We start from the raw sequence: 24,909 nt of genomic DNA, 5'->3' as shown, positions 1-24,909 counted from the left end.
TTCTAGCTCTGAAGATGACCACAGTAGTGGTCGAAACCGGTCACCGTAATAAATAAATTGTGATCAAGATTGTTTCTGATAGTAAATATTTGTATCACATTGATCACTGTCACTCCCATAATGTATTCAAAAATAGCTCAATTTGGCGAAAAATGGATGACGTAAAAGTTAGCGAGGGGACGTCCAAAAGCTGAATACGGGCTGAGAGAGAGTTTGGTGTAAGAACCACCAGCAACAGGCTGTGGAGGCTCTCCAAACAACAGCACCACAGTATCATTTGAGAGCTGACGAAAAAGGTTGTCGCTCTGTCAAGGACATGATAAAACCTAGTCCTCAGGTAGCCCTGCAGCCATAACCATAGCGCTCGATTTGCGGACATTAAGGCAGCTACCAGAAGCTGCACCAACGATTCCTTGACCTTAGCACCACTATGAAGAACGAGATCGTCCATATAAGCAGTGCAGCAAAATAAATAGCCACCAAGAGACAGGCGTTGACAGAGGCTGCAGAGCAACAGTTCCGTAGCGAAAGCATACAATGATGCAGAGAGTATGTGCCTTGATGCACTGAACGACGGATCAATATGGTAGGAGTGAGATGACCATTGCAGAGTACATGGGTCGCCGCTTCGCGAAGGAAGCTTATTATGACGTCGATGATACTATCAGGGTATCCCACATTGCGGAGCACCCACGTAGTGATCGTCTCGATCAAATGCCTGGCTTAAGTCAAGAGCGGCCACAATGAGTGTAGATAATAGTGACTGTGCTCTGGCAGAAAAGGCGGGCAATGCAGATGTTATTGACACTTTCCATCAAGAGGTTTGTTAAGGGTAAACTACGTACCAGGCCACCTGTTTAAGCCGTGCAGCATATAGCCAGGTACAGATCTTCGTTTCACAGCTGAGCAACGTCAATGGGCGATTACTGCATATCCGTGATGTACCACAAGGCAAGTAGATGAGATTAAGGAGACCGTCGAGGAAGCCGTCTTGGATCTGGACATAAGGTCCTTATACACCGGTGCCAGAATAGGACTAAATATCCAATAAAACTCAAGTGGGAGGCCGTCACGGCCTGGCGACTTGTTTGTAGAACCTGCCTGGATAACTTCGTCGTTGACAACGTCAATCCCAGGAACCGAGCTAAAAGTGACTGGGGAGGCACTGTAATGTTGTCTGGGTAAAATACTGTGCATAGGTGGTAGACCCTGTATGGCATTGGGTATCAAATTACCAACCATCGTTAGTGATAAGAATATTAATCAAACTTCTCCACCAGTGTAGCTATTCTGCTAACAAGTGGCACATAGATGGCTACTCTTGCGCTAACGCCGTGTGTGTGTGACCATAGCTCCTTCAGGGTGAGATCGAGAGTGGGCAGTGAGCTGTGTCTTCACATCATTTTCCACCACCTGACGCTCTTAACTGGATTCATCATAGGCACACTGTGACCTCCGTTCCACAACCAATCAAGTCCTTGCAATGGGCAGGCTTTGTTCAGAGGACCCGCCATAACTGGGCAGACTGATCTCTGTGACTGCGTGAACGAAAGGCTCTCCAAGTGGTATCAAGGAGCTGCCGACAGTCACGTGATGAAAGATAGATCATGTCACCTTCCATTGTCCCCAACTGCGCCACATCCTTCAGCCACAGGGAATGACGACACTGATATATGCGCCATGGTCAGAGAAAGCAATGGGCCGGACTTTAGAAGCCTGTGGGAGATATAAACACGACTGAGGCGACGAGAAGAATGGCTAGCGAAATGCATAAACCCAGGGCGGTCACCATGAACACTCTCCCAACAGTTCACAAAGTTCAAATGAGTGCAGCTCAATTGCAGATAGTGACACGCATGGAGAGTGATGCGGCGCCTGGGTTTAATGAGCGTTACCTCTCATGATCAAGGGATCCTGCTGACTCAGGAATGGATGCATGGCCCCCTTTAGAAAAGAAAGTGGAACTAGTACGGCGGTGAGCCGCACCACATAGCGCATAGACTTTGATGATCCTGACGACACCAAACGTGAGAGCCTTACTTGTAGACAGGCAACTGCATCAGCGATGATATCGTTACACAATAGGATCACCACCCCAATATCAGCAGAGGAAACATGGGAGACAAATGCTGTAAAGCCACGGGGGCAAAGAAAGTTGCAAATTGCATCAGTTGAAGGAGGGCAACATCAACGTCTGGAGCATATAGCATGTCTAGTAGTAATTCCAGTTTATGGCACATGCGAATGGTATTGACATTGATGATATGGAAGAGTTTTGTAAAGCTGAAACCGCCAGGAGGGCAGCCGATGCAAACATGGAGGAAGCAAGGGAAGCTCCCCGTTAGGTCCTCATGGAAGGGCTCATCGCTGTGACAAGGGGGCAGCTGACCTCACCATGGGGGCTCCATCGTCCTGTACACTTCCAGAGCGTCCATCTTCAGCATCGACAGACATCTCAGTGGCCATTGTCACAGGTGTGCCTACAGGTAGCGTCAGACGCAGAAATGGGGGCAATCGCACCAGACGCAGGTGGGTGAAGATCGGTGTCTGTAGGTGGATGCTGCCACAGACGGGCAAGTCATTTCATTCGCTGAATCCCATTTCGTTCCAAGAGCCCTTCTAGCTGCATTGTTCGATGTGGTTGTGCATTGTCATACCTCAATATTAAATGAAGTACGAGTGCGACCAGGAAAGAAGCGCCTGGGGAAACAGCACAAATTCGCAATAACATTGACCGGTGTGTGTACCGTGTTCGAAAACTTGGAGGCCACTACGGTCATGTTACAGCAAGCCTTCAGACTCCATAACATCCCGACGACCAAGACGATCTTGTTCAACAATTCTGGACGTCCTGTCATGGGACGAAAAGTGAGAACACGTAACGCTTCCAGGAATACTGTCGAACTAGATCGTTTCAGTGTTCCAGATGTTACGGTGTAAGAAGGCATAATGTCGCATAGGTGTACTTACGCCCAAATGTTTGAACGCGGTACACACACCGATCAGAGTTATTGTGACACTGTACTGCTTCCCCACGTGCATTTTTTTCAGGGGTGCATTGATAATGGCTTTACTTTTATGCATGAGAACGCATCTAAGAGCGCAGGAGGAGTTTCTGAAATGAGAGGATATTCAGTGAATGAACTTGCCTACAAGTTCTAACGACTTAAATCCCGCGGAGCAAGATGCGCTGGGCAGATGTATTACAGCACTTCCACATGTACCAACGATCATCCAGAAATTGTGAAGCGTGCAGGTGGGGGGATGGGACGCCATACAACAAGAAATCACCAACCATGTGGCCAGTTTTTGATCACGTTGCACAGCATGTACTGCCATCCTTGGTGATCACACAACAAGTTAAGAGCCATGTCCCGCTTGTTGTAATGTCCATGGTACTATCATGAATTGCGGTGATATCTGTATAGTTATGGTCCTTGAAACAAAGGGTCGTTTCTGTTCGTGTCATTGAGTATTTCTTCCTCTTACCTTCTATACCGCAAAGTGACAATTCCTTCTACGTACGGTCTAAGTTTCATCGAGCTATGGCACTTGGCAGTGAAACGTCATGCGAAAGTTACTTTCGTGCCCTAATTTTGCATTTCATTATGCTTCCGGTGAAAAGTGTGACATGTAAATGTACCATATGCAGAGTCGGAAGTGGAAACAAAAGCGCGGTGTAGCGCTCACACTTGTATTGCCACTTAACAGTGTAGGGAAGGAGTGGAGCGTACGGTGCGGGCAGAGATAGATAGCACACTAGCGAGGTGGGAAAGTATTCTTTATCCCTCTTTGCGCAGACTCCATCACGGAGCACTCTTCTTGCTTGCACACTACTATAAGTGCAATCCAACACGGTATCAGCACAACGGCATGATATATTGGTTTTACTTGCGGTACGCAGAACATTTTATTCGTTTCACAATTTCGCGCTTACCATTTTAGTGACAGTTTCTCGTAGGTTCTAATATCTAAACCAAGGGTTGTAAACTACTTGAAAGAAGTTTTCCCTCACTCTCAAGTTTTGCACAACTTTTCTTTTCTCTCAACATACTTTTCAAATCCTGTGTAATGTAAATATAAGTAGAACTGCGTTCTCCGATGTGTTCAATAGACAGGTCCGTGTCTCCTACCGTGAATGGAACAGCGCGGCTTGTGTACACCAATCCGTTTGTCAACGTGCCTAGAAGAGACTTTTCATGCATATTTTCTTTGTTGCTTCCTATTGTTTACAACCAACGCTCTAGTATGTTTCTTTGAAGTCAGTACCGCCATTAGACTGTTGTTTTATTTGTAGTGTTACATTTACACATACACAATCATTCGGCTTCAAAGTGCCATTATCAAGTGTTTTCTGAAAGCAGATTAGATAATAACAGTGAAACACACAACAAGTGATATAACCGTATAAGAATCCATATCTGTAATGCTTACTTACAAGTGTCATAAATTGTCTAAGATGGCATACTGTCGTATTGAAATACACTATTACCCATTGTCTAAGAGTCGATATTTCTGGCAGAGCCTACTGCTTTGTTTCATTACTGAGTATATCATCTTGACTGAATGACAGTTGGCCGGCCCGAGTGGCCGAGCGGTTCTAGGCGCTACAGTCTGAAACCGCGCGACCGCTACGGTCGCAGGTTCGAATCCTGCCTGGAGCATGGATGTGTGTGACGTCCTTAGGTTAGTTAGGTTTAAGTCGTTCTAAGTTCTAGGGGATTGATGACCTCAGAAGTTAAGTCTCATAGTGCTCAGAGCCATTTGAACAATTTTGAATGACAGTTGGCTAAGTGACAAATTGTCTTGGTCAAAGAAATTACTGTTACAAGCAGGTGACTTCTTTTATCTTTGGACTTCATGTCCGGTAGGATAGGAAAGGTTAGGAGCAATTTATTTTCTTTGGTTGTTGTTACATCTTTGCAGCACCTGTTTATCTTAGTATACAATGAAGTTGCCTGCTCATAAACATAAACAGTAACAAACCTCTCGATAATATTCGCTGCATCCATAGATATAATAGTCCAGCTAATCACTGACGTTTTTTAAAGTACATTTTAGTAGATAAATATACAGCTTTGTACGTGAAATTAACACATGAGAGTTAATATTGTGTTAATTTTAATAAGTCAGGGTTTCAAAATACTAACACAAACTTTTTTTTTTTTTTGAGTGGTCACTCTACGTATTGGTTTCACGGGGCCCGCCAAGAATTCCTGTCCTGTGTTAACCTCTTCATCTCAGAATGGCATCTGAAATCTACGTCCTCAGTTATTTGCTAGATGTAATACAATCTCCGTCTTCCTCTACAGATTTCGGTGTCTACAGTTCCATCTAGTACCATGCAAGTCATTCCGTGGTGTCTTAACAGATGGCCTATCATCTTATCCCTTCACGTTGTCAGTGTTTTCCACATATTTCTTTCCTCTCCTCATTCCTTACAGTTTCCAACATTCTTGTGTAGCACCACATCTCAAATGCCTCTTCTGTTCCTGTTTTCCCACAGTCCATGTTTCATTGCCATAAAATGCTTGAGACGCCCTGCTAAACCCGCAGGACAGGACAGGTAGTTTAACATGTCAAAAGAGGCAAAAATAAGTGGCTGTCAGTTACACTGGAACATACAACCTTATTTATTTGACGAAACATTACGAAAGCCAAGAAAAATTTTTTTTTCAAAAAAAGCATTAATTTTTGGAACTTAATAACCGGCTGAATACGCCATATAATCTCATGCCTGAAGGGCAAGACCACTTTAATTTAAAATCGGTTGAAAGCCAATAACTTAAGACTCAGACCAAAATCAGAAATTTAAAAGGCAGAAGGTCTTATCTTAAATCAGTTCTTTTAATTAGACTGAAGGCCCAAACAATCTGACAGCTTAAGAGAAAACAACTGTAATTTAAAAATCCGCTGAAGGCCCATCACTTAAAACCAAAATAAATTTTTAAAAGGCCAAAGGCCTTACCTAAAAACAGTTCTTTAATTATTCTGAAGGACCAAACAATGTGACACCTTAAGAACAAAACAACTTTAATTCAAAATCAGCTGAAGGCCCGTCACTTAGGACTCAACTAAATTAAATTTTTAAAATGCCAAAGGCCTTACTTAAAACAGTTCTTTAAATTAGGCTGAAGACCCAAACAATCTTATGCCTTAAGGGCAAAACAACCTTAATTTAAAAATGGGCTAGAAGCCATACAAATACAAACAACAAGAAATACGAAAAGGCAGTATACCAAACAGGGCTCAAAAGTTTCCGAGAGAATTCAAACACTAACGCTCGCTTAGGTGAGACAGGCACTCGGCCCAACCATTCTCGACCCGACGACAAGCCAACCGACAGACAGTCAACGGACCAAGCGACAGGATAACTTCCGCTACACCCGTTTAACACATAACAGGGAGTTCAACGGAACAACGTAGAAGGCACTGGGGCCCACAACCAATTGTACATTGTGCTGTCAAACTACACACCGTGCTGGACAGCGACAACACGATGAGGAAAATACACTGCCTGAATTTACGTCAACGGCCAGGACATGCTGTCAGGGTGATCCCAAGTGTTTTATGTTGTCGCAATAATTTTGCCCACTCGACGTTGATATTATCAAAACCTCTGAGATTCGACATCTTAGCATCTTAGCATTGGCACCAAATGCTCTACAGTACGTATCAGACACTGTTGCTAGCATGGTTACCTCTTCCTTATTCCTTTTGATGACCCCTATATCGTCAGCATAGACACTTACAACTATTTTGTTTATAGACCACGGGAGCTATAAACTTAGGTTTGCGTTTTCTTAACCTAACTTCTGAGATAAGCCGTAGAGCCAGTATTATCTTTCGTGTTCCTACATTTCACCGAAGTCCAAACTGATGTTCACCGAGGTCGGTTTCTACCACTTTCCTTTTCTTGTTCTGTAAAGAATACTAGAGATCTTGGGGTAGCGTGATTGTGTAGTAATCAAAACGTCGTCTGTCCTGGGTTCAAAGCTGATTTATAATCAGCATTGGTGGCCGAAAACTTCAGGCATAATAAGTCTTCCATATTCTGCGAAAGCCCTTGTCAAACTGGACGGAGGAGCGGACAGAGGTCCAGGGCGCACTCCTGTCGTTTCGGGTGGGATGCTGTCCCTACAGGCTGAAGAATCAGAAATGATCAATGGTATGAGGATTCAGAACGCAATGGAAACCTCTGCATTAAATACACATGACGTGTATCCACTGGACATGAGGCCTGTAACGGAAAAGGGTCACGTTAATCTCTCCATTCACAAAACGTTCTGGAATAGTCCACCTAGTTGGGTCGCTGGAAGAGGATTGCCAAGAGGGAAGTGATCATAAGAAGAAGACTAAATAACCAACTAAAGGGCAACGTTCTACGTATCGGGGCGTGGAATGTCAGTAGCGTGAGCGCGATAGGGATACTAGATAATCTGAAAAGGAAAATGCAAAGCCTCAACGTGCATCTGTAGATCTAGCCATTTTTTCACTACACTTAGCAGGTGTATCATCAATTCTTGGTGCAGTAAAATTTATTACAACAGCAATTAATATACGATCAGAAAGTATGACTTTCGACCAAACGCCATTTATATAGTAGGGGTCAGTGAAGTGAAGCGAAAAGATGGCAAGGATTTCTAGTCAGATGAGTACAGAGTAATATCAACAGCATCAGAAATTGGTATAACGGGAGTAGGATTTGTTCTGAATAGGAAAGTAGGGCAGAAAGTGTGTTACTGTGAACAGTTCGGTGACAGAGTTGTTCTTATCAGAATCGGCTTCAAACCAACAACGAGAACGTTAGTTCAGGTATACATGCCGACGTCGCAAGCTGAAGGTGAAGAGACAGAGAAAGTGTATGAGGATACTGAAAGGCTAATACAGTATGTACAGGGAGATGAAAATCCAATAGTCATGGGGGACTGGAATGCAGTTGTAGGAGAAGGAGTTAGAACAAAAGGTTACAACAGCATATGGGCTGGGTACAAAGAATGAGAGAAGAGAAAGACTAATTAAGTTGTGTAAAACGTTTCAGCTAGTAATAGCGAATACTCTGTTCAAGAATCACAAGAGAAAGAGGTATACTCAGAAAAGGCCAGGTGATACGGGAAGATTTCAGTTACATTACATCATCGGCAGTCAGACTCCGAAATCTGATACTGGATCGTAAGGTGTACCCAGGGGCAGATATAGACTCAGATCATAATATAGTAGTGAGGAAGAGTAGGCTGAAGTTTTAAGACATTAGTCAGGAAGAATCAATACGCAAAAAGTGGGATACGGAAGTACTAAGGAATGAGGAGATACCGTTGAAGTTCTCTAAGGATATACATACAGCAATAAGGAATAGTTCAATACGCAGTACAGCCGAAGAGAAATGGACATCTCCTAAAAGGGCCATCACAGAAGTTGGGAGGGAAAACATACCTACAAAGAAGGTAACTGTGTAGAAACAGTGGGTAACAGAATAAATACTTCAATTGATCCATGAAAGGAGGACTTACAAAAATGATCCGGGAAACTCAGGAATACAGAAATACAAGTCTCCGAGGAATGAAATAAATACGAAGTGCAGGGAAGCAAAGACGAAATGGCTCCGAGAAAAATGTGAAGACATCCAAAAATAAATGATTGTCGGAAAGACACACTCAGCATACAGAAAAATCAAAACAACCTTCGGTGGCATTAAAAGCAATATTATAATATTAAGAGTGCAACGGCAATCCCATTGTTAAATGCAGAGGAGAGAACGGATAAGTGGAAAGAATACACTGAAATCCTCTATCAAGAGGAAGATCTGTCTGATGTGATAGAAGAAACACAGGTCGATATAGAAGAGATAGCGGATCCAGTATTAGAACCTGAATTTCAAAGAGCTTTATAGGACTTAACTCAAATAAGGCAGAAGGGATAGAAAATATTCCATCAGAATTTCTAAAATCATTACTGGAAGTGGCAACAAAACGACTATTCACGTTGGTCTGTAGAATGTATGAGTCTGGCGATGTACTATTTGACTTTCGGAAAAGCATCATCCACACAATTCCGAAGACGGCAAGAGCTGACAAGTGCGAGAATTATCGCACAATCAGCTTAACAGCTCATGCATCGAAGATGCTTACAAGAATAATATACAGAAGAATGGAATAGAAAATTGAGAATGTGCTACGTGACGATCAGTTTGGCTTTAGGAAAAGTAAAGGGACGAGAGAGGCAATTGCGACGTTACCGCTAATAATGGAAGCAAGGCTAAAGAAAAATCAAGACACTTTCATAGGATTCGTCAACCTGGAAGAAGTGTTCGACAACGTAAACTGGTGCAAGATGTTCGAAATTCTGAAAAAAAGTAGGGGTAAGGTATGGGAAGGGACGAGGAGGAGGATATTAGTGTTTAACGTCCCGGCGACAACGAGGTCATTAGAGACGGAGCGCAAGCTCGGGTGAGGGAAGGATAGGGAAGGAAATCGGCCGTGCCCTTTCAAAGGAACCATCCCGGCATTTGCCTCAAGCGATTTAGGGAAATCACGGAAAACCTAAATCAGGATGGCCGGAGACGGGATTGAACCGTCGTCCTCCCGAATGCGAGTCCAGTGTGCTAACCACTGCGCCACCTCGCTCGGTAAGGGACGAGGATATGTACAACAGCCAAGAGGGAATAAAAAGAGTGGACGACCATGAACGAAGTGCTCGTATTAAAAATGGTGTAAGACAGGGATGTAGCCTTTCGCCCCTACTGTTCAATCTGTACATCGAGGAAGCAATGATGGAAATAGAAGAAGGGTTCAGGAGTGGAATTCAAATTCAAGGTGAAAGGATACCAATGATACGATGCGCTGATGACATTGCTGTCCTGAGTGAAAGTGAAGAAGAATTACATGATCTGATGAACGGAATGAACAATCTAGCGAGTACAGAGTATGGGCTGAGAGTACATCAATGAAAGAAGAAACTAATGACAAGTAGTAGAAATGAGAACAGCGAGAAACTTAACATCAGGATTGATGGGAACCATGGACCTTGCCGCTGGTGGGGAGGCTTGCGTGCCTCAGCGATACAGATGGCCGTACCGTAGGTGCAACCACAACGGAGGGGTATCTGTTGAGAGGCCAGACAAACGTACGGTTCCTCAAGAGGGGCAGCAGCCTTTTCAGTAGTTGCAGGGGCAACAGTCTGGATGATTGACTGATCTGGCCTTGTAACATTAACCAAAACGGCCTTGCTGTGCTGGTACTGCGAACGGCTGAAAGCAAGGGGAAACTACAGCCGTAATTTTTCCCGAGGAAATGCAGCTCTACTGTATGATTAAATGATGATGGCGTCCTCTTGGGTAAAATATTCCGGAGGTAAAATAGTCCCCCATTCGGATCTCCGGGCGGGGACTACTCAGGAGGACGTCGTTATCAGGAGAAAGAAAACTGGCGTTCTACGGATCGGAGCGTGGAATGTCAGATCCCTTAATCGGGCAGGTAGGTTAGAAAATTTAAAAAGGGAAATGGATAGGTTAAAGTTAGATATAGTGGGAATTAGTGAAGTTCGGTGGCAGGAGGAAAAAGACTTTTGGTCAGGTGATTACAGGGTTATAAATACAAAATCAAATAGGGGTAATGCAGGAGTAGGTTTAATAATGAATAAAAAAATAGGAGTGCGGGTTAGCTACTACAAACAGCATAGTGAACGCATTATTGTGGCCAAGATAGACACAAAGCCCATGCCTACTACAGTAGTACAAGTTTATATGCCAACTACGTCTGCAGATGATGAAGAAATAGATGAAATGTATGACGAGATAAAAGAAATTATTCAGATAGTGAAAGGAGACGAAAATTTAATAGTCATGGGTGACTGGAATTCGTCAGTAGGAAAAGGGAGAGAAGGAAACATAGTAGGTGAATATGGATTGGGGGGAAGGAATGAAAGAGGAAGCCGCCTTGTAGAATTTTGCACAGAGCATAACTTAATCATAGCCAATACTTGGTTCAAGAATCATAAAAGAAGGTTGTATACCTGGAAGATTCCTGGAGATACTAGTAGGTATCAGATAGATTATATAATGGTAAGACAGAGATTTAGGAACCAGGTTTTAAATTGTAAGACATTTCCAGGGGCAGATGTAGATTCTGACCACAATCTATTGGTTATGAACTGCAGATTGAAACTGAAGAAACTGCCAAAAGGTGGGAATTTAAGGAGATGGGACCTGGATAAACTGAAAGAACCAGAGGTTGTAGAGAGTTTCAGGAAGAGCATAAGGGAACAATTGACAGGAATGGGGGAAAGAAATACAGTAGAAGAAGAATGGGTAGCTCTGAGGGATGAAGTAGTGAAGGCAGCAGAGGATCAAGTAGGTAAAAAGAAGAGAGCTAATAGAAATCCTTGGGTAACAGAAGAAATATTGAATTTAATTGATGAAAGGAGAAAATACAAAAATGCAGTAAATGAAGCAGGCAAAAAGGAATACAAACGTCTCAAAAATGAGATCGACAGGAAGTGCAAAATGGCTAAGCAGGGATGGCTAGAGGACAAATGTAAGGATGTAGAGGCTTGTCTCACTAGGGGTAAGATAGATACTGCCTACAGGAAAATTAAAGAGACCTTTGGAGAGAAGAGAAACACTTGTATGAATATCAAGAGCTCAGATGGCAACCCAGTTCTAAGCAAAGAAGGGAAGGCAGAAAGGTGGAAGGAGTATATAGAGGGTTTATACAAGGGCGATGTACTTGAGGACAATATTATGGAAATGGAAGAGGATGTAGATGAAGACGAAATGGGAGATAAGATACTGCGTGAAGAGTTTGACAGAGCACTGAAAGACCTGTGTCGAAACAAGGCCCCGGGAGTAGACAACATTCCATTTGAACTACTGCTGGCCTCGGGAGAGCCAGTCATGACAAAACTCTACCATCTGGTGAGCACGATGTATGAGACAGGCGAAATACCCTCAGACTTCAAGAAGAATATAATAATTCCAATCCCAAAGAAAGCAGGTGTTGACAGATGTGAAAATTACCGAACTATCAGTTTAATAAGTCACAGCTGCAAAATACTAACGCGAATTCTTTACAGACGAATGGAAAAACTGGTAGAAGCCGACTTCGGGGAAGACCAGTTTGGATTCCGTAGAAATACTGGAACACGTGAGGCAATACTGACCTTACGACTTATCTTAGAAGAAAGATTAAGAAAAGGCAAACCTACGTTTCTAGCATTTGTAGACTTAGAGAAAGCTTTTGACAATGTTAACTGGAATACTCTCTTTCAAATTCTAAAGGTGGCAGGGGTAAAATACAGGGAGCGAAAGGCTATTTACAGTTTGTACAGAAACCAGATGGCAGTTATAAGAGTCGAGGGGCATGAAAGGGAAGCAGTGGTTGGGAAAGGAGTAAGACAGGGTTGTAGCCTCTCCCCAATGTTATTCAATCTGTATATTGAGCAAGCAGTAAAGGAAACAAAAGAAAAATTCGGAGTAAGTATTAAAATTCATGGAGAAGAAGTAAAAACTTTGAGGTTCGCCGATGACATTGTAATTCTGTCAGAGACAGCAAAGGACTTGGAAGAGCAGTTGAACGGAATGGACAGTGTCTTGAAAGGAGGATATAAGATGAACATCAACAAAAGCAAAACGAGGATAATGGAATGTAGTCAAATTAAGTCGGGTGATGCTGAGGGAATTACATTAGGAAATGAGACACTTAAAGTAGTAAAGGAGTTTTGCTATTTGGGGAGTAAAATAACCGATGATGGTCGAAGTAGAGAGGATATAAAATGTAGACTGGCAATGGCAAGGAAAGCGTTTCTCAAGAAGAGGAATTTGTTAACATCGAGTATAGATATAAGTGTCAGGAAGTCGTTTCTGAAAGTATTTGTATGGAGTGTAGCCCTGTATGGAAGTGAAACATGGACGATAACTAGTTTGGACAAGAAGAGAATAGAAGCTTTCGAAATGTGGTGCTACAGAAGAATGCTGAAGATAAGGTGGGTAGATCACGTAACTAATGAGGAGGTATTGAATAGGATTGGGGAGAAGAGAAGTTTGTGGTACAACTTGACTAGAAGAAGGGATCGGTTGGTAGGACATGTTTTGAGGCATCAAGGGATCACAAATTTAGCATTGGAGGGCAGTGTGGAGGGTAAAAATCGCAGAGGGAGACCAAGAGATGAATACACTAAGCACATTCAGAAGGATGTAGGTTGCAGTAGATACTGGGAGATGAAGAAGCTTGCACAGGATAGAGTGAGAGCTGCATCAAACCAGTCTCAGGACTGAAGACCACAACAACAACAACAGGCAGTAAAATAACCAATGACGGACGGAGTAAGGAGGACATCAAAAGCAGACTAGCAATGGCATAAAGGGCATTCCTGGCCAAGAGAAGTTTACTATAACAGTATCAAATATCGCCTTTAATTTGAGCACGGAAGTTCTCAGAATGTAAGTCTGGTGTACAGCACTGTATGGCAGTGAAAAATGGACTGTGGGAAAACCGGAACAGAAGAGAATCGAGGGATTTGAGATGTGGTGCTACAGACGAATGTTGATAATTAGGTGGACTGGTAAGGTAAGGAATGAAGAGGTTCTGCGCAGAATCGGAGAAGAAAGGAACATTTGGAAAACACGGAAATGGAGGATGATAGGACATCGGTTAAGAAATGAGGGAATGACTTCCATGTTACTAGAGGGAGCTGTAGAGGGCAAAAACTGTAGAGGAAGACAGTGATTGGAATACATCCAGCAAATAATTGAGAACGTAGGTTGCCATTGCTACTCTGAGATGAAGAGGTTGGCACAGGAGAGGAATTCGTGGCGGGCCGCATAAAACCAGCCATAAGACTGATGACAAATAAGATAGAAAATGCATTTGACAATGTCGACTGGAATACTCTCTTTTAAATTCTGAAGCTTGCAAGTGTAAAATACAGGGAGTGGAAGACTATTGACAACTTCTACAGCAACCAGATGGCGGTCATATGTGTTGAGAGGCATGAAAGAGAAGCAGGAGTTGAGAAGGACGTGAAACACGTTGTAACCTACTCCCAATGCTACTCAATCTGTGCATTGAGCAAGCAGTGACGCAAATCAAAGAAAAATTTGGGCTAGGAATTAGATCCCAAGGAGAAAAAATAAAAACTCAGAGGTTTGCCGATGATATTGTGATTCTGTCAGAGACAGCAAAGGAGTTGGAAGAGCAGTTGAATGGAGTGGGCAGTGTCTTGAGAGGAGGATATAAGATGGAAATCAACAAAAGCAAAACGAGACTAACGAAGGGTAGTCGAATTAAATTACATAATGTTGGAGAAATTAGATTAGGACGCCAGACACTTAAGGTAGTAAATAAGTTTTGGTACTTTGGTGGCAAAATATCTGATGTTGGCTGAATTGGAGAGGATTTGAAATATCGACTGACACTGACAATAATAGCGTTTCTGAAGAAGAGAAATTTGTTAACATGAAATATAGACTTCAGTACTAGAAAGTCTTTCCTGAAGGTATTTGTCTGGAGTGTAGCCATATACGGAATTGAAACATGGGTGATAAACAAAAAAAAAAGTTCAAATGTGTGTGAAATCTTATGGGACTTATCTGCTAAGGTCTTCAGTCCCTAAGCTTACACACTAATTAACATAAATTATGTTAAGGACAACACACACACCCATGCCCGAGGGAGGACTTGAACCTCCGCCAGGACCAGCCACGCAGGGCGATAAACAGTTAAGACAAGAAGAGAATAGAAACTTTTGAAATGTGGTATTGCAGAAGGATGCTAAGGATTTGATATGTAGATCACGTAACCAGTGAACAACTGCCAAATAGAACTGGAGAGAAAAGAAACTTGTGGCACAACTTGACTGAAAGAAGGAATCGGTTGATAGGATCCATTCTGAGACATCAAAGAATTGTAGGGATCTGTGGAGCGTGAAAATCATAGAGGGTGACCCAGAGAGAAATACGGTAAGCAGATTCCGAAGGATGTAGGTTGGAGAAGACATTCGGAGTTTAAGTGGCTTACACAGGATAGAGTAGCATGGAGAGCTTAATCAAACCAGTCTCCAGACTGAAGGCCACACGAACAACAACAACATTCCAAAGCGCATTCACTAAATGTTCCCCCTTGGGAAAGTTCCCTTTCTCACAATGATCTTCATTGGTAAACCGTCTACCTTTCGGGAACCATGTCTTTAACTTTGTTATGTCTTTCGTACATAAGAAGTAATTTGCGAAAATATAGTTTACAAGCTAATAAATATTTATTTCACGGAACATAATTCGATTTTCGTTAGCTCCTTGTGCAATATTTACATCTGCTGTAGGATAACTGGCAGTAGCACTTACAGCCTGAAAGATGATATATCCCAATAACAGGACCCTTGTGTTGAAATAAAGATATGAATTTGCATTACGCACTTGATATGATTTCATGGACCAGTTGTTTTGATGATTTCACACGATATTGCACTCAGTGGAATCAGGTTACAGCTAGGTTTTGCCTAGCCTTCAGAATTCAAAAAATAATAGGTGTTTACTTTTCTCATCTGTTAATCGAAAAAGATATAAATATTATGTGAAACATGAACAATAACTTAACTGGCTGGCCTTGTATTTCTTCTCAACCAGATGAAAATTAGAAACCAAGATTTATGAAATTATTCTTCTATGGCTTTAAGTTTGATCACTCAACGACATTTATCACAACTGCTGGTGAATAAAATAATGTCATCCACCAACAAGTTCATTAGATTAAGAGGAAACACTGGCTGTATAAAATTAAACAATTTATGAAAAAGGTAAATACAAACAACAAAACACAGGTTACCAGCTGTCACCTCTGAGTATTGCACTGGTTGGAGCTCTTAGCCACTGATGGGTAACTCAGAGTTTATGTTATGTCATTGGATGTCCTGTGTAGTAACTAAAACCATGTTTCGTCCCTTTAAATTTATGAACACTTACTGCATCGAAAACTATAATCTGTAAGTTTTGAAAACTGTTTTACACGATTTAGTGTGACTTTCGATACTATAAAAAAGTATTAGCAAGTTTGAAATGATTGATAAGGGACGAATTCCAACTATGTCATGGCTTTGTTGGTAAAAAGTTCAGTAGCGGTGTTTTTAATGGATTATTGCAGTTTAGCAGAATCTGTGTGTCATTTGATTACAAGACAAAATCATTGTGAAACGAAGTTTTTGTCCAATCTGACATTAAGTATTTCATGACCTGTAGTAATGGTGGAAATTTGCTTGCACACTCATAAAGTTGTCACATTCAAGTTTTAATAACGAAAAATAAACAGTTTTTTTCGAACTGATACAATAAATTCCAGACTGAATTTTTTATATAATTAATAATTGTTAGTCTCTCCATTACTCACTGTCGAATTCCAGTAGTAAGCATCACTTAATAATTATAAGGAAAGATAAATAGAAATTTGTTAATTACAGAACCATCAATGCTAAATTATACCACTTCATACTTATAACAAAAGAAAAGCTCTCTCACTCGTAAGCAGAAAGTAATTAATATGAAATTTTAGCTTTTGAAAGTTTGCTTTTGATATCTTTCCACGACAAAAGCCTCTGAGTTTGTTACATATTACATTGTGGCTATATTCTAAGGTTCCAAGACGACATTGATTAAAAGTACTACTTTTCAGTGACATTGAATTTGAAGTTGATGATCTAAGATGTGAGTTAACTTTGTTTACTCATCCATTTCAGTTGATGTTCCAAATAGTGCCTTCATGCTTTAAACTTTAATTTCGTAGCATCCTTGGCTGCAGACAAAATGTAAGTGAATTTGTGTCACATAGTTAATTACTGAGTATAACTGGGTGCACACAGATTATCTTAGTACATCTCCCTCCCTAATACAAACAACGTTTCACACCTCAGCCCGTCTTGATGTTCCCTTTTTTAACTTGTATCAGTGTTGCAGAAGTTCTCTAGTACTGTAATAGCAACTTAGCATTACACAAAAAGGGAATACTCCTGCCTGTACCTCAAACATAGATTATACATAAATCATATTTGATTTTATATTCTGCCGTTGATACAAATTTTAATCCGTTTGCTTTAGTCTGTATTTGTTGTCATTGATAAAGCTGAGACTTAATATGTCTTTCCATTATATAATTTCATATTCAGTATATCATTTACGCCAGAGGTACAGCCAATATTACCCCATTTCGTTCAATGCTAATGTACTATTCCAGTACTGGAGAGCCTGTGCAATACCAATATGAGTTTAGAAGACGAAAATCAAGATAAGTTGAGGAGAGTATTGGAGTCTGTATTATGGAGGGACACTTATTAGGGTAATCTGTGCAACTGCATTAGAGCCGGTGCGAGGGTAACACAGTTGTTATTGCATCTGTCTAGCTAGTACAACGCCTCAGTCCGAATCCCAGCTTTGGTAGAAATTTTATTTCATTGCTTTGGCCTATACTCATTACCATAGCGTTGATAAACATTCATGAGGGCATGAGTATGCATATAATACTACTTAATGTGTAGCATATGCAAGACATGTGTGCCATAAACACCAAAATACAGCAAACTATACTAAATATCTCGGTTAATATTCTGTAAGTAATTTTTAATACGTGTCTTGTAATCTTATTGATGACTATGAGAACTTCATAACCTGAAACACTGATTTTTCAAAAGCATATATACCAAAAATTTTTTGCATCACCTCGATTCCGAGAGTTTCAGAACCTGTACAGAAAATTGGAGTAGATATCAACATAAACATCATTTCCGCCCCTTTTATTGCTCGTGAAAACCACACATTGCGTATTGTGCCACCATATTGCGAGACCTTCAGAGGTGGTGCTGTACACACCTGTACCTCTAATACCCAGTAGCACGTCCCCTTGCATTGATGCATGACCGTATTCGTCGTGGCGTACTACCCACAAGTTCATCAAGGCACTATTGGTCCAAATTGTCGCACTCCTCAACAGCGATTCCGTGTAGGTCCCTTAGAGTGATTGGTGGCTCATGTCGTTCATAAACAGCCGTTTTCAATGTATCCCAGGCATGTTCGATAGGGTTCATATCTGGAGAACATGCTGCCCACTCTAGTCGAGCGATGTCGTTATCCTGAAGGAAGTCATTCACAAGATCCGCACAATGGGGGCGCAAATTGTCGTCCATGAAGACGAATGTGACCCCAATATGCTGAAGATATGGTTGCACTGTCGGTCGGAGGATGGCATTCACACGTCGTACAGCCGTTACGGCGCCTTCCATGACTACCAGCGGCGTACGTCGGCCTCAGATAATGCCACCCCAAAACATCAGGGAACCTCCACCTTGCTGCACTCGCTCTATAGTGTGTCTAAGGGTTTCAGCCTGACCGGATTGACTCCAAACACCTCTCCGTCGATTGTCTGGTTGAAGAGATATGCGACACTCATCAGTGAAGAGAACGTGATGCCAATCCTGAGCGGTCCATTAGTCATGTTATTGGGTCCACCTGTACCGCGCTGCATGGTGTCGTGGTTGCAAAGATGGACCTAGCCATGGACGTTGGGAGTGAGGTCGCTCATTATGCACAGTTTGAGTCGTAACAGGACTTCCTGTGGCTGCATGAAAAGGATTATTCAACATGTTGATGTTGCTGTAAGGGTTCCTTCGCTGTAAGTAGCGGTCATCCAATGCAGTAGTATCCCTTGAGTGGCCTGAGCGAGGCATGTCATCGACAGTTTGTGTCCCTCTGTATCTCCTCCATGTCCGAACAACATCGCTTTCTTTCACTCTGAGACTCCTGGACACTTCCCTTGTTGAGAGCCCTTCCTGGCACAAAGTAACAATACGGACGCGATCTAACCGCGGTATTGACCGTTTAGGCATGGTTGAACTACAGGCAACACAAACTGTGTACCTCCGTCCGGGTGGAATGTCTAGAACTGATCGGCTGTCGGATACCCTCCGTCTAATAGGCGCTGCTCATGCATGGTAGTTTAGATCTTTGGGCAGGTTTAGTGACATCTTTGAACAGTCAAAGTTACTGTGTCTGAGAAATAATATCCTCAGTCAACGTCTATCTTCGGGTGTTCTGGGAACTGGGGTGATGCAAAACTTTTTTGATATATATATATATATATATATATATATATATATATATATATATATATAAGGTGAGTCACCTAACATTACCGCTGGACATATTTCGTAAACCATATGAAATACTGACGAATCGATTCCACAGACCGAACGTGAGGAGAGGGGCTAGTGTAATTGTTTAATACAAACCATAAAAAAATGCACGGAAGTATGTTTTTTAACAGAAACCTATGTTTTTTTAAATGGAACCCCGTTAGTTTTGTTAGCACATCTGAACATATAAACAAATACGTAATCAGTGCCGTTTGTTGCATTGTAAAATGTTAATCACATCCGGAGATATTGTAACCTGAAGTTGACGCTTGAGTACCACTCCTCCGCTGTTCGATCGTGTGTATCGGACAGCACCGAATTACGTAGGGATCCAGAGGGAACGGTGATGGACCTTAGGTACAGAAGAGACTGGAACAGCACATTACGTCAACATGCTAACACCTTTTTATTGGTCTTTTTCACTGACGCACATGTACATTACCATGAGGGGTGAGGTACACGTAGACACGTGGTTTCCGTTTTCAATTACGGAGTGGAATAGAGTGTGTCCCGACATGTCAGGCCAATAGATGTTCAATGTGGTGGCCATCATTTGCTGCACACAATTGCAATCTCTGGCGTAATGAATGTCGTACACGCCGCAGTACATCTGGTGTAATGTCGCCGCAGGCTGACACAATGCGTTGTTTCATATCATCTGGGGTTGTAGTCACATCACGGTACACATTCTCCTTTAACGTACCCCACAGAAAGCAGTCCAGAGGTGTAAGATCAGGAGAACGGGCTGGCCAATTTATGCGTCCTCTACGACCAATGAAACGCCCGTCGAACATACTGTCAAGGGTCAGCCTAGTTTTAATTGCGGAATGTGCAGGTGCACCATCATGCTGATACCACATACGTCGACGCGTTTCCAGTGGGACATTTTCGAGCAACGTTGGCAGATCATTCTGTAGAAACTCGATGTATGTTGCAGCTGTTTGGGTCTCTGCAATGAAATGAGGACCAATGAGGTGGTCGCCAATGATTCAGCATCATACATTTACAGTCCACGGTCGCTGTCGCTCTACCTGTCTGAGCCAGCGAGGATTGTCCGCGGACCAGTAAAGCATGTTCCGTAGATTCACTGCCCAGTGGTTTGTGAAACCCGCTTCATCGGTAAACAGGTATAACTGCAACGCATTCTCTGTTCATGTCCTTTGACGGAATTGCACTCGATGATTGAAGTCATCACCATGTAATTGCTGATGTAGCGACACATGAAACGGGTGAAACCGGTGGCGATGCAGTATGCGCATGACACTACTTTGACTCAGTCCACCGGCTCTCGCAATGTCCCGTGTACTCATGTGTGGGTTCACGGCAACAGCAGCTAACACACCAACTGCACCCGCTTCTCCTGTGGTGGGCCTGTTACGGACCCGTTTGCGTGCTACGACCATACCTGTTGCATACAGTTGGCGGTAGATGTTTTACAGCGAGCGGCACGTTCGATGCTCTCTTTCCGGGAACCGTTCTGCATACACCCTGCAGGCTTCAGCTGCATTTCGTCGACACTCGCCATAGATGAGTATCATCTCCGCCTTTTCAGATTTCGAATACACCATGGTCACAGTTCCTACAACACTACACTATCACAGACGTCTGGTAACACGGTGTACTACAGTTTGTCTGCGTGCGGAGACGAATGCAGAATAACAATAGCAGCAAGCACTACATGCGGACACAGAGACAGCTAGACCAAACCACAACAGTGCACTACAGCCACACTCGTAAACACGGTCGTCATCGTAAACACGTCCCTGCAGATTCTGCTCGCCGACCGTGGCCCGTGTTTGTTACAACATGCAACTGAACGTCGGAGGTTTCAAGCGTCAACTTTAGGTTACAATAGCTCCGGATGTAATTAACATTTTACAATGCAAGAAACGGCACTGATTACGTATTTGTTTATTTGTTCAGATGTGCTAGCAAAACTAACGTGGTTCCATTTAAAAAAACCTAGGTTTGTGTTAAAAAACATACTTCCGTGCATTTTTGTATGGTTTGTATTAAACAATTACACTAGCCCCTCTCCTCACGTTCGGTCTGTGGAATCGGTTCGTCAGTATTTGATGTGGTTTACGAAATATATCCAGCGGTAACGTTAGGTGACTCACCCTGCATATATATATATATATATATATATATATATATATATATATATATATATATATATATATACTTCCAGAAAAAGTAGTACAAAGGCTTCCAATCGACTCAAGATTTATTGTTGGAACAGTGCGTATTGAGTACATGAAATGATAACGTTTACAGATTGATAGCACCACCAGTTCTGAGGTCCCAGATATCGACCCATGCTGCAACACCCATATTATTATGTGGTGTAGCTTCCACAGGCGGCAATGACACATGCTGACTTTGGTAACCAGTCGATCATGCACATGGTGAATATTGTCCCAGGATATGTTATGCCGTGCCTGCTCGACTTGTTCGTGTAGTGCTGTAAGAGTTGTTAATTGATGAGTTGAACGAGTCATTTCTTAACCCATCATATCCCACACATGCTCGACTGGAGATATGTCAAGACGTTTTACTGGCCAGAAAAGTTTCTATATGTCTCGCAGAGCACGCTGAGTTTGACAGGCAGTGTGTGAGCGAGCATTATCCTGTTGGAACGACACATTGCCTCTCTGTAGCAGGAATAGGAAAAGAACAGATCGAACAACAGTCTGCATGTACCGAGGGCAGGTTAGCGTTATCTCCAGAAACACTGAAGGTGTTATCTCACCCCAGACCATATGACCTGTGGAAAGGCCAGTGTGTCTTGGACGAATGCAGTTTACAAGGCAGCAATCATCAGGCCTATGTTGTACAGGCAGACGACCAGTTGCGTGCAGCCATAATCCGCTTTCGATACAAAAGACCACGCTGCGCCATTATTTCTTAGAAGTAATCCTTTGAAGGCACGCGTCTAGCTGTGCGCGTTAATGCTATGGCGTCAGTGGAACTTCAACGAGAGGTGTGTGTGCCCATAGTCCCGCTGCTACTAACATGTTTGCAATAGTTTGTGTTGACACGTCGGGGCTCACAAGCTCTCTTATCTGTGCTGTTATACATGCACGATCTGCCACTGCTACCCTTACTATATGACGGCCATGGCAGACCTCGTCTACAGGAGTGAGAATGTTCACGTGACTACTGATACCAGCATTGTTACACAATGAATGCACAACATCAAGCTCGTGTGGCAATTTTCCGAAAGGACCATCCCATCATTCGAAGGCCACAGTCAGATCCTTTTCAAATTTGCGCAGTTTCCTGTACGAAGCATGAGCGCATCTCTGTGGCATGGCTGCCTGCATGCTTCACACATCTGCTCCACACTTAGCATTTTTGCTGTAAGCATTCCCTATTCAAGGATAGACACAGATGGCGCAGTTGGTGGTGGACGAAGTTGAAAGTATTATAAGTACATCTATTATCCCCACGTGGCATATTCGTCACTGAATAACATTCGATGTCGTGTTTCCATGTTTATTAACATTTTTCTGGCAGTATGTATATGGACGTCCGACCAGAAGCCAGAAATACATGGTGTCTGTTTTACAGGGTATTTGTCAATTCATCACCTTGTATATAACTGTGCACAACATGCAGTGACGATACCACCGTTGAAAAAGTAATCAGAGTGGCGGGCCCCCATGGGCCTCGAAGCATAAAATGGCGGATGTACATTTTCAGATGTACCACCATGCAATTGAATGGCTAGTTCCAATGTTAGCAGGTCCATAATGGCCTGTGCATACACAGCTTGTTTGAAGTGACCCAGCTGGTAGATATCTAAAGGGTATGGCCTGGCAACTAGGCAGACCATGTGACTGGACATGCTCATCCAGTCTATTTGCCAGGATAAATGTCGTTGAGATGCTCCTGTGCAGAAATCCAGACGTGAGCTGTAGCACCATCATGTAGATGCTACTTCATTTTTCTTGCCACCTAAGTCACATTGGCCACCTTCATGAAGTGCAGATGTGCCTTGCTGTAGGTGTTGTAGGAGGAAGTCCGCATATGTAAGGCATCTGTCTATAATCCCCATGCAATTCATGAGGCTGAACTGATGCTGGTGATTTACAACCATGGTACCAGAGTGATCCGCCATAGCCCACTACTGGATGTTATGAAGAGTGATGACACCAACCCTTGTAAAGGTAGCCTCATCTTTGAATAGAATAGACGACAGATATCCCAATACCATGATGGGCTGTTCGATGAACATTGTACTTCAGAATGTTCTCCACAGCTATGTGTCTTACCTCATGCTGGGGGGCACCTGTTGTTGAAACTGCGATCATATACTACACTGTTCAAGGCCTGTCCATGTACTAGACACATTTAGCTTTCATGTTACCCATTCCTGTAGACCGGCCTGTCTCACACGAACAACAGATCACTGCTGAAGACAGTTTGTGGTGTGGTTGCTGTCGGTTTGAATACTTTCTGCAGTACAGTGGTGCAGCCAGCTGCTCAGTGCCATTTGCCTGTCCATCTACAATGACCATGTCAGCCTGTTCCTGGGTCATTGTCTCTCTGTATTGCAGTACACAGCACATGACAAATTGTCAGAGATCTTTTATCTTCACCTTGGAGCGGGTATACCTCCTTTGGAATGTATTTCAAGCTACTTGTTGGGTTATCTATTTTTCCTCGTTATCCTGTGAATTATACTCATTTTGCAAACTCTTGTATTGTATTTGTTGTATAGTGATAATAGTAATTTCTTTCATTTTTTTAAATTGTAATATTACTGATTCATGTATGTAAATTACCTAAACTGTAAGAAAATCGTATAAGTTTATTACTGACTTCCCTTGAGCATTTTCTCATGTTTTGCCTCTTCTCTTGCAGCTGGTGAATGCCTCCTACACATATTATGCACTGCTGGGTCAAATAAACAAGCGCTCTACAAACTGAAGAGCAGTGGGTTTTGATGTACAGTTTGCTATTGTTGTTCTGAGTCTTAAGGACCTTTTTTACAGTTACAGAATTTTCAGAAAAAAATGCAGTGGCAAACTAATATGCTTATGTTAGTATAATTGGTGAACGTGAACCATTAGTGTATAAAGTAACTTAAAAATAAGATATAAAGAAAGAACACAAAATAATTTGAACTAGTACAACAGAACAAACGAGTTTTTTCTGTATATGTAGTGTACACAACATATTCTGAAACATCGAAGTAAGTGTGACACCACAGATGCATGCACTAAGTCTTATGTCGATGATAAGTGTTGGTTACGATACATTAACACTTCATTTTATCTGTACTTACCAGACACGTTTCCTTAGGCTTCATCTGGAGAACTGAATGTCTTTAGAAATTCAGAAAAACATTTTATGAGGATAGTATACAGCAGAACTGAAAGTGGTGTTTTGTTACAGCAAGATAAAGCTAAATTTCATTTTCATACCTTTAACTCTTCTTAGCACTGGCTCTGTTATCATTACCTTACATTATGTTCAGACTGACACAATTTCATGTGAGGTAGAATACTTAAAACCTTTTTTATATTGCATACAATACGCTCAGTGTTACCCCTATATTTTATTGTTGAAAAAATTTAAACTTTTGAAAATGTAAAAGGTTTATTTTGTAAAATGTAACATGGAATATTATTCCTACAAAACTGATATTTAATGTTTATAGATTACCATCACTTTGTTACAACAGAAGTTACTTGAATTCTAAATTAAATGGTTTGCTGATAAAAAACATTTTGTACA

At 42.1% G+C, this 24,909-nt stretch overlaps 1 protein-coding gene across 1 annotated transcript in view; it reads left to right on the top strand.

Moving 5' to 3' along the window:
* LOC126101323 (odorant receptor Or2-like) overlaps positions 1-24,140 on the top strand; it is a 66,811-nt gene extending 42,671 nt beyond the window's left edge. Inside the window, exon 5 of the mRNA XM_049911997.1 lies at positions 24,034-24,140. Coding sequence (XP_049767954.1) covers positions 24,034-24,099 — 66 coding nt within the window. The 3' untranslated portion in view covers positions 24,100-24,140. The remainder of the gene's footprint in view (positions 1-24,033) is intronic.
* Positions 24,141-24,909: the final 769 nt, after the last annotated feature.

This window comes from Schistocerca cancellata, chromosome 9, assembly GCF_023864275.1.
Source record: "Schistocerca cancellata isolate TAMUIC-IGC-003103 chromosome 9, iqSchCanc2.1, whole genome shotgun sequence".
Taxonomy (NCBI): Eukaryota; Metazoa; Arthropoda; class Insecta; order Orthoptera; family Acrididae; genus Schistocerca; species Schistocerca cancellata.
Note: the sequence above shows the minus strand (reverse complement) of the source record. Positions and strands in the feature narration are given on the sequence as shown.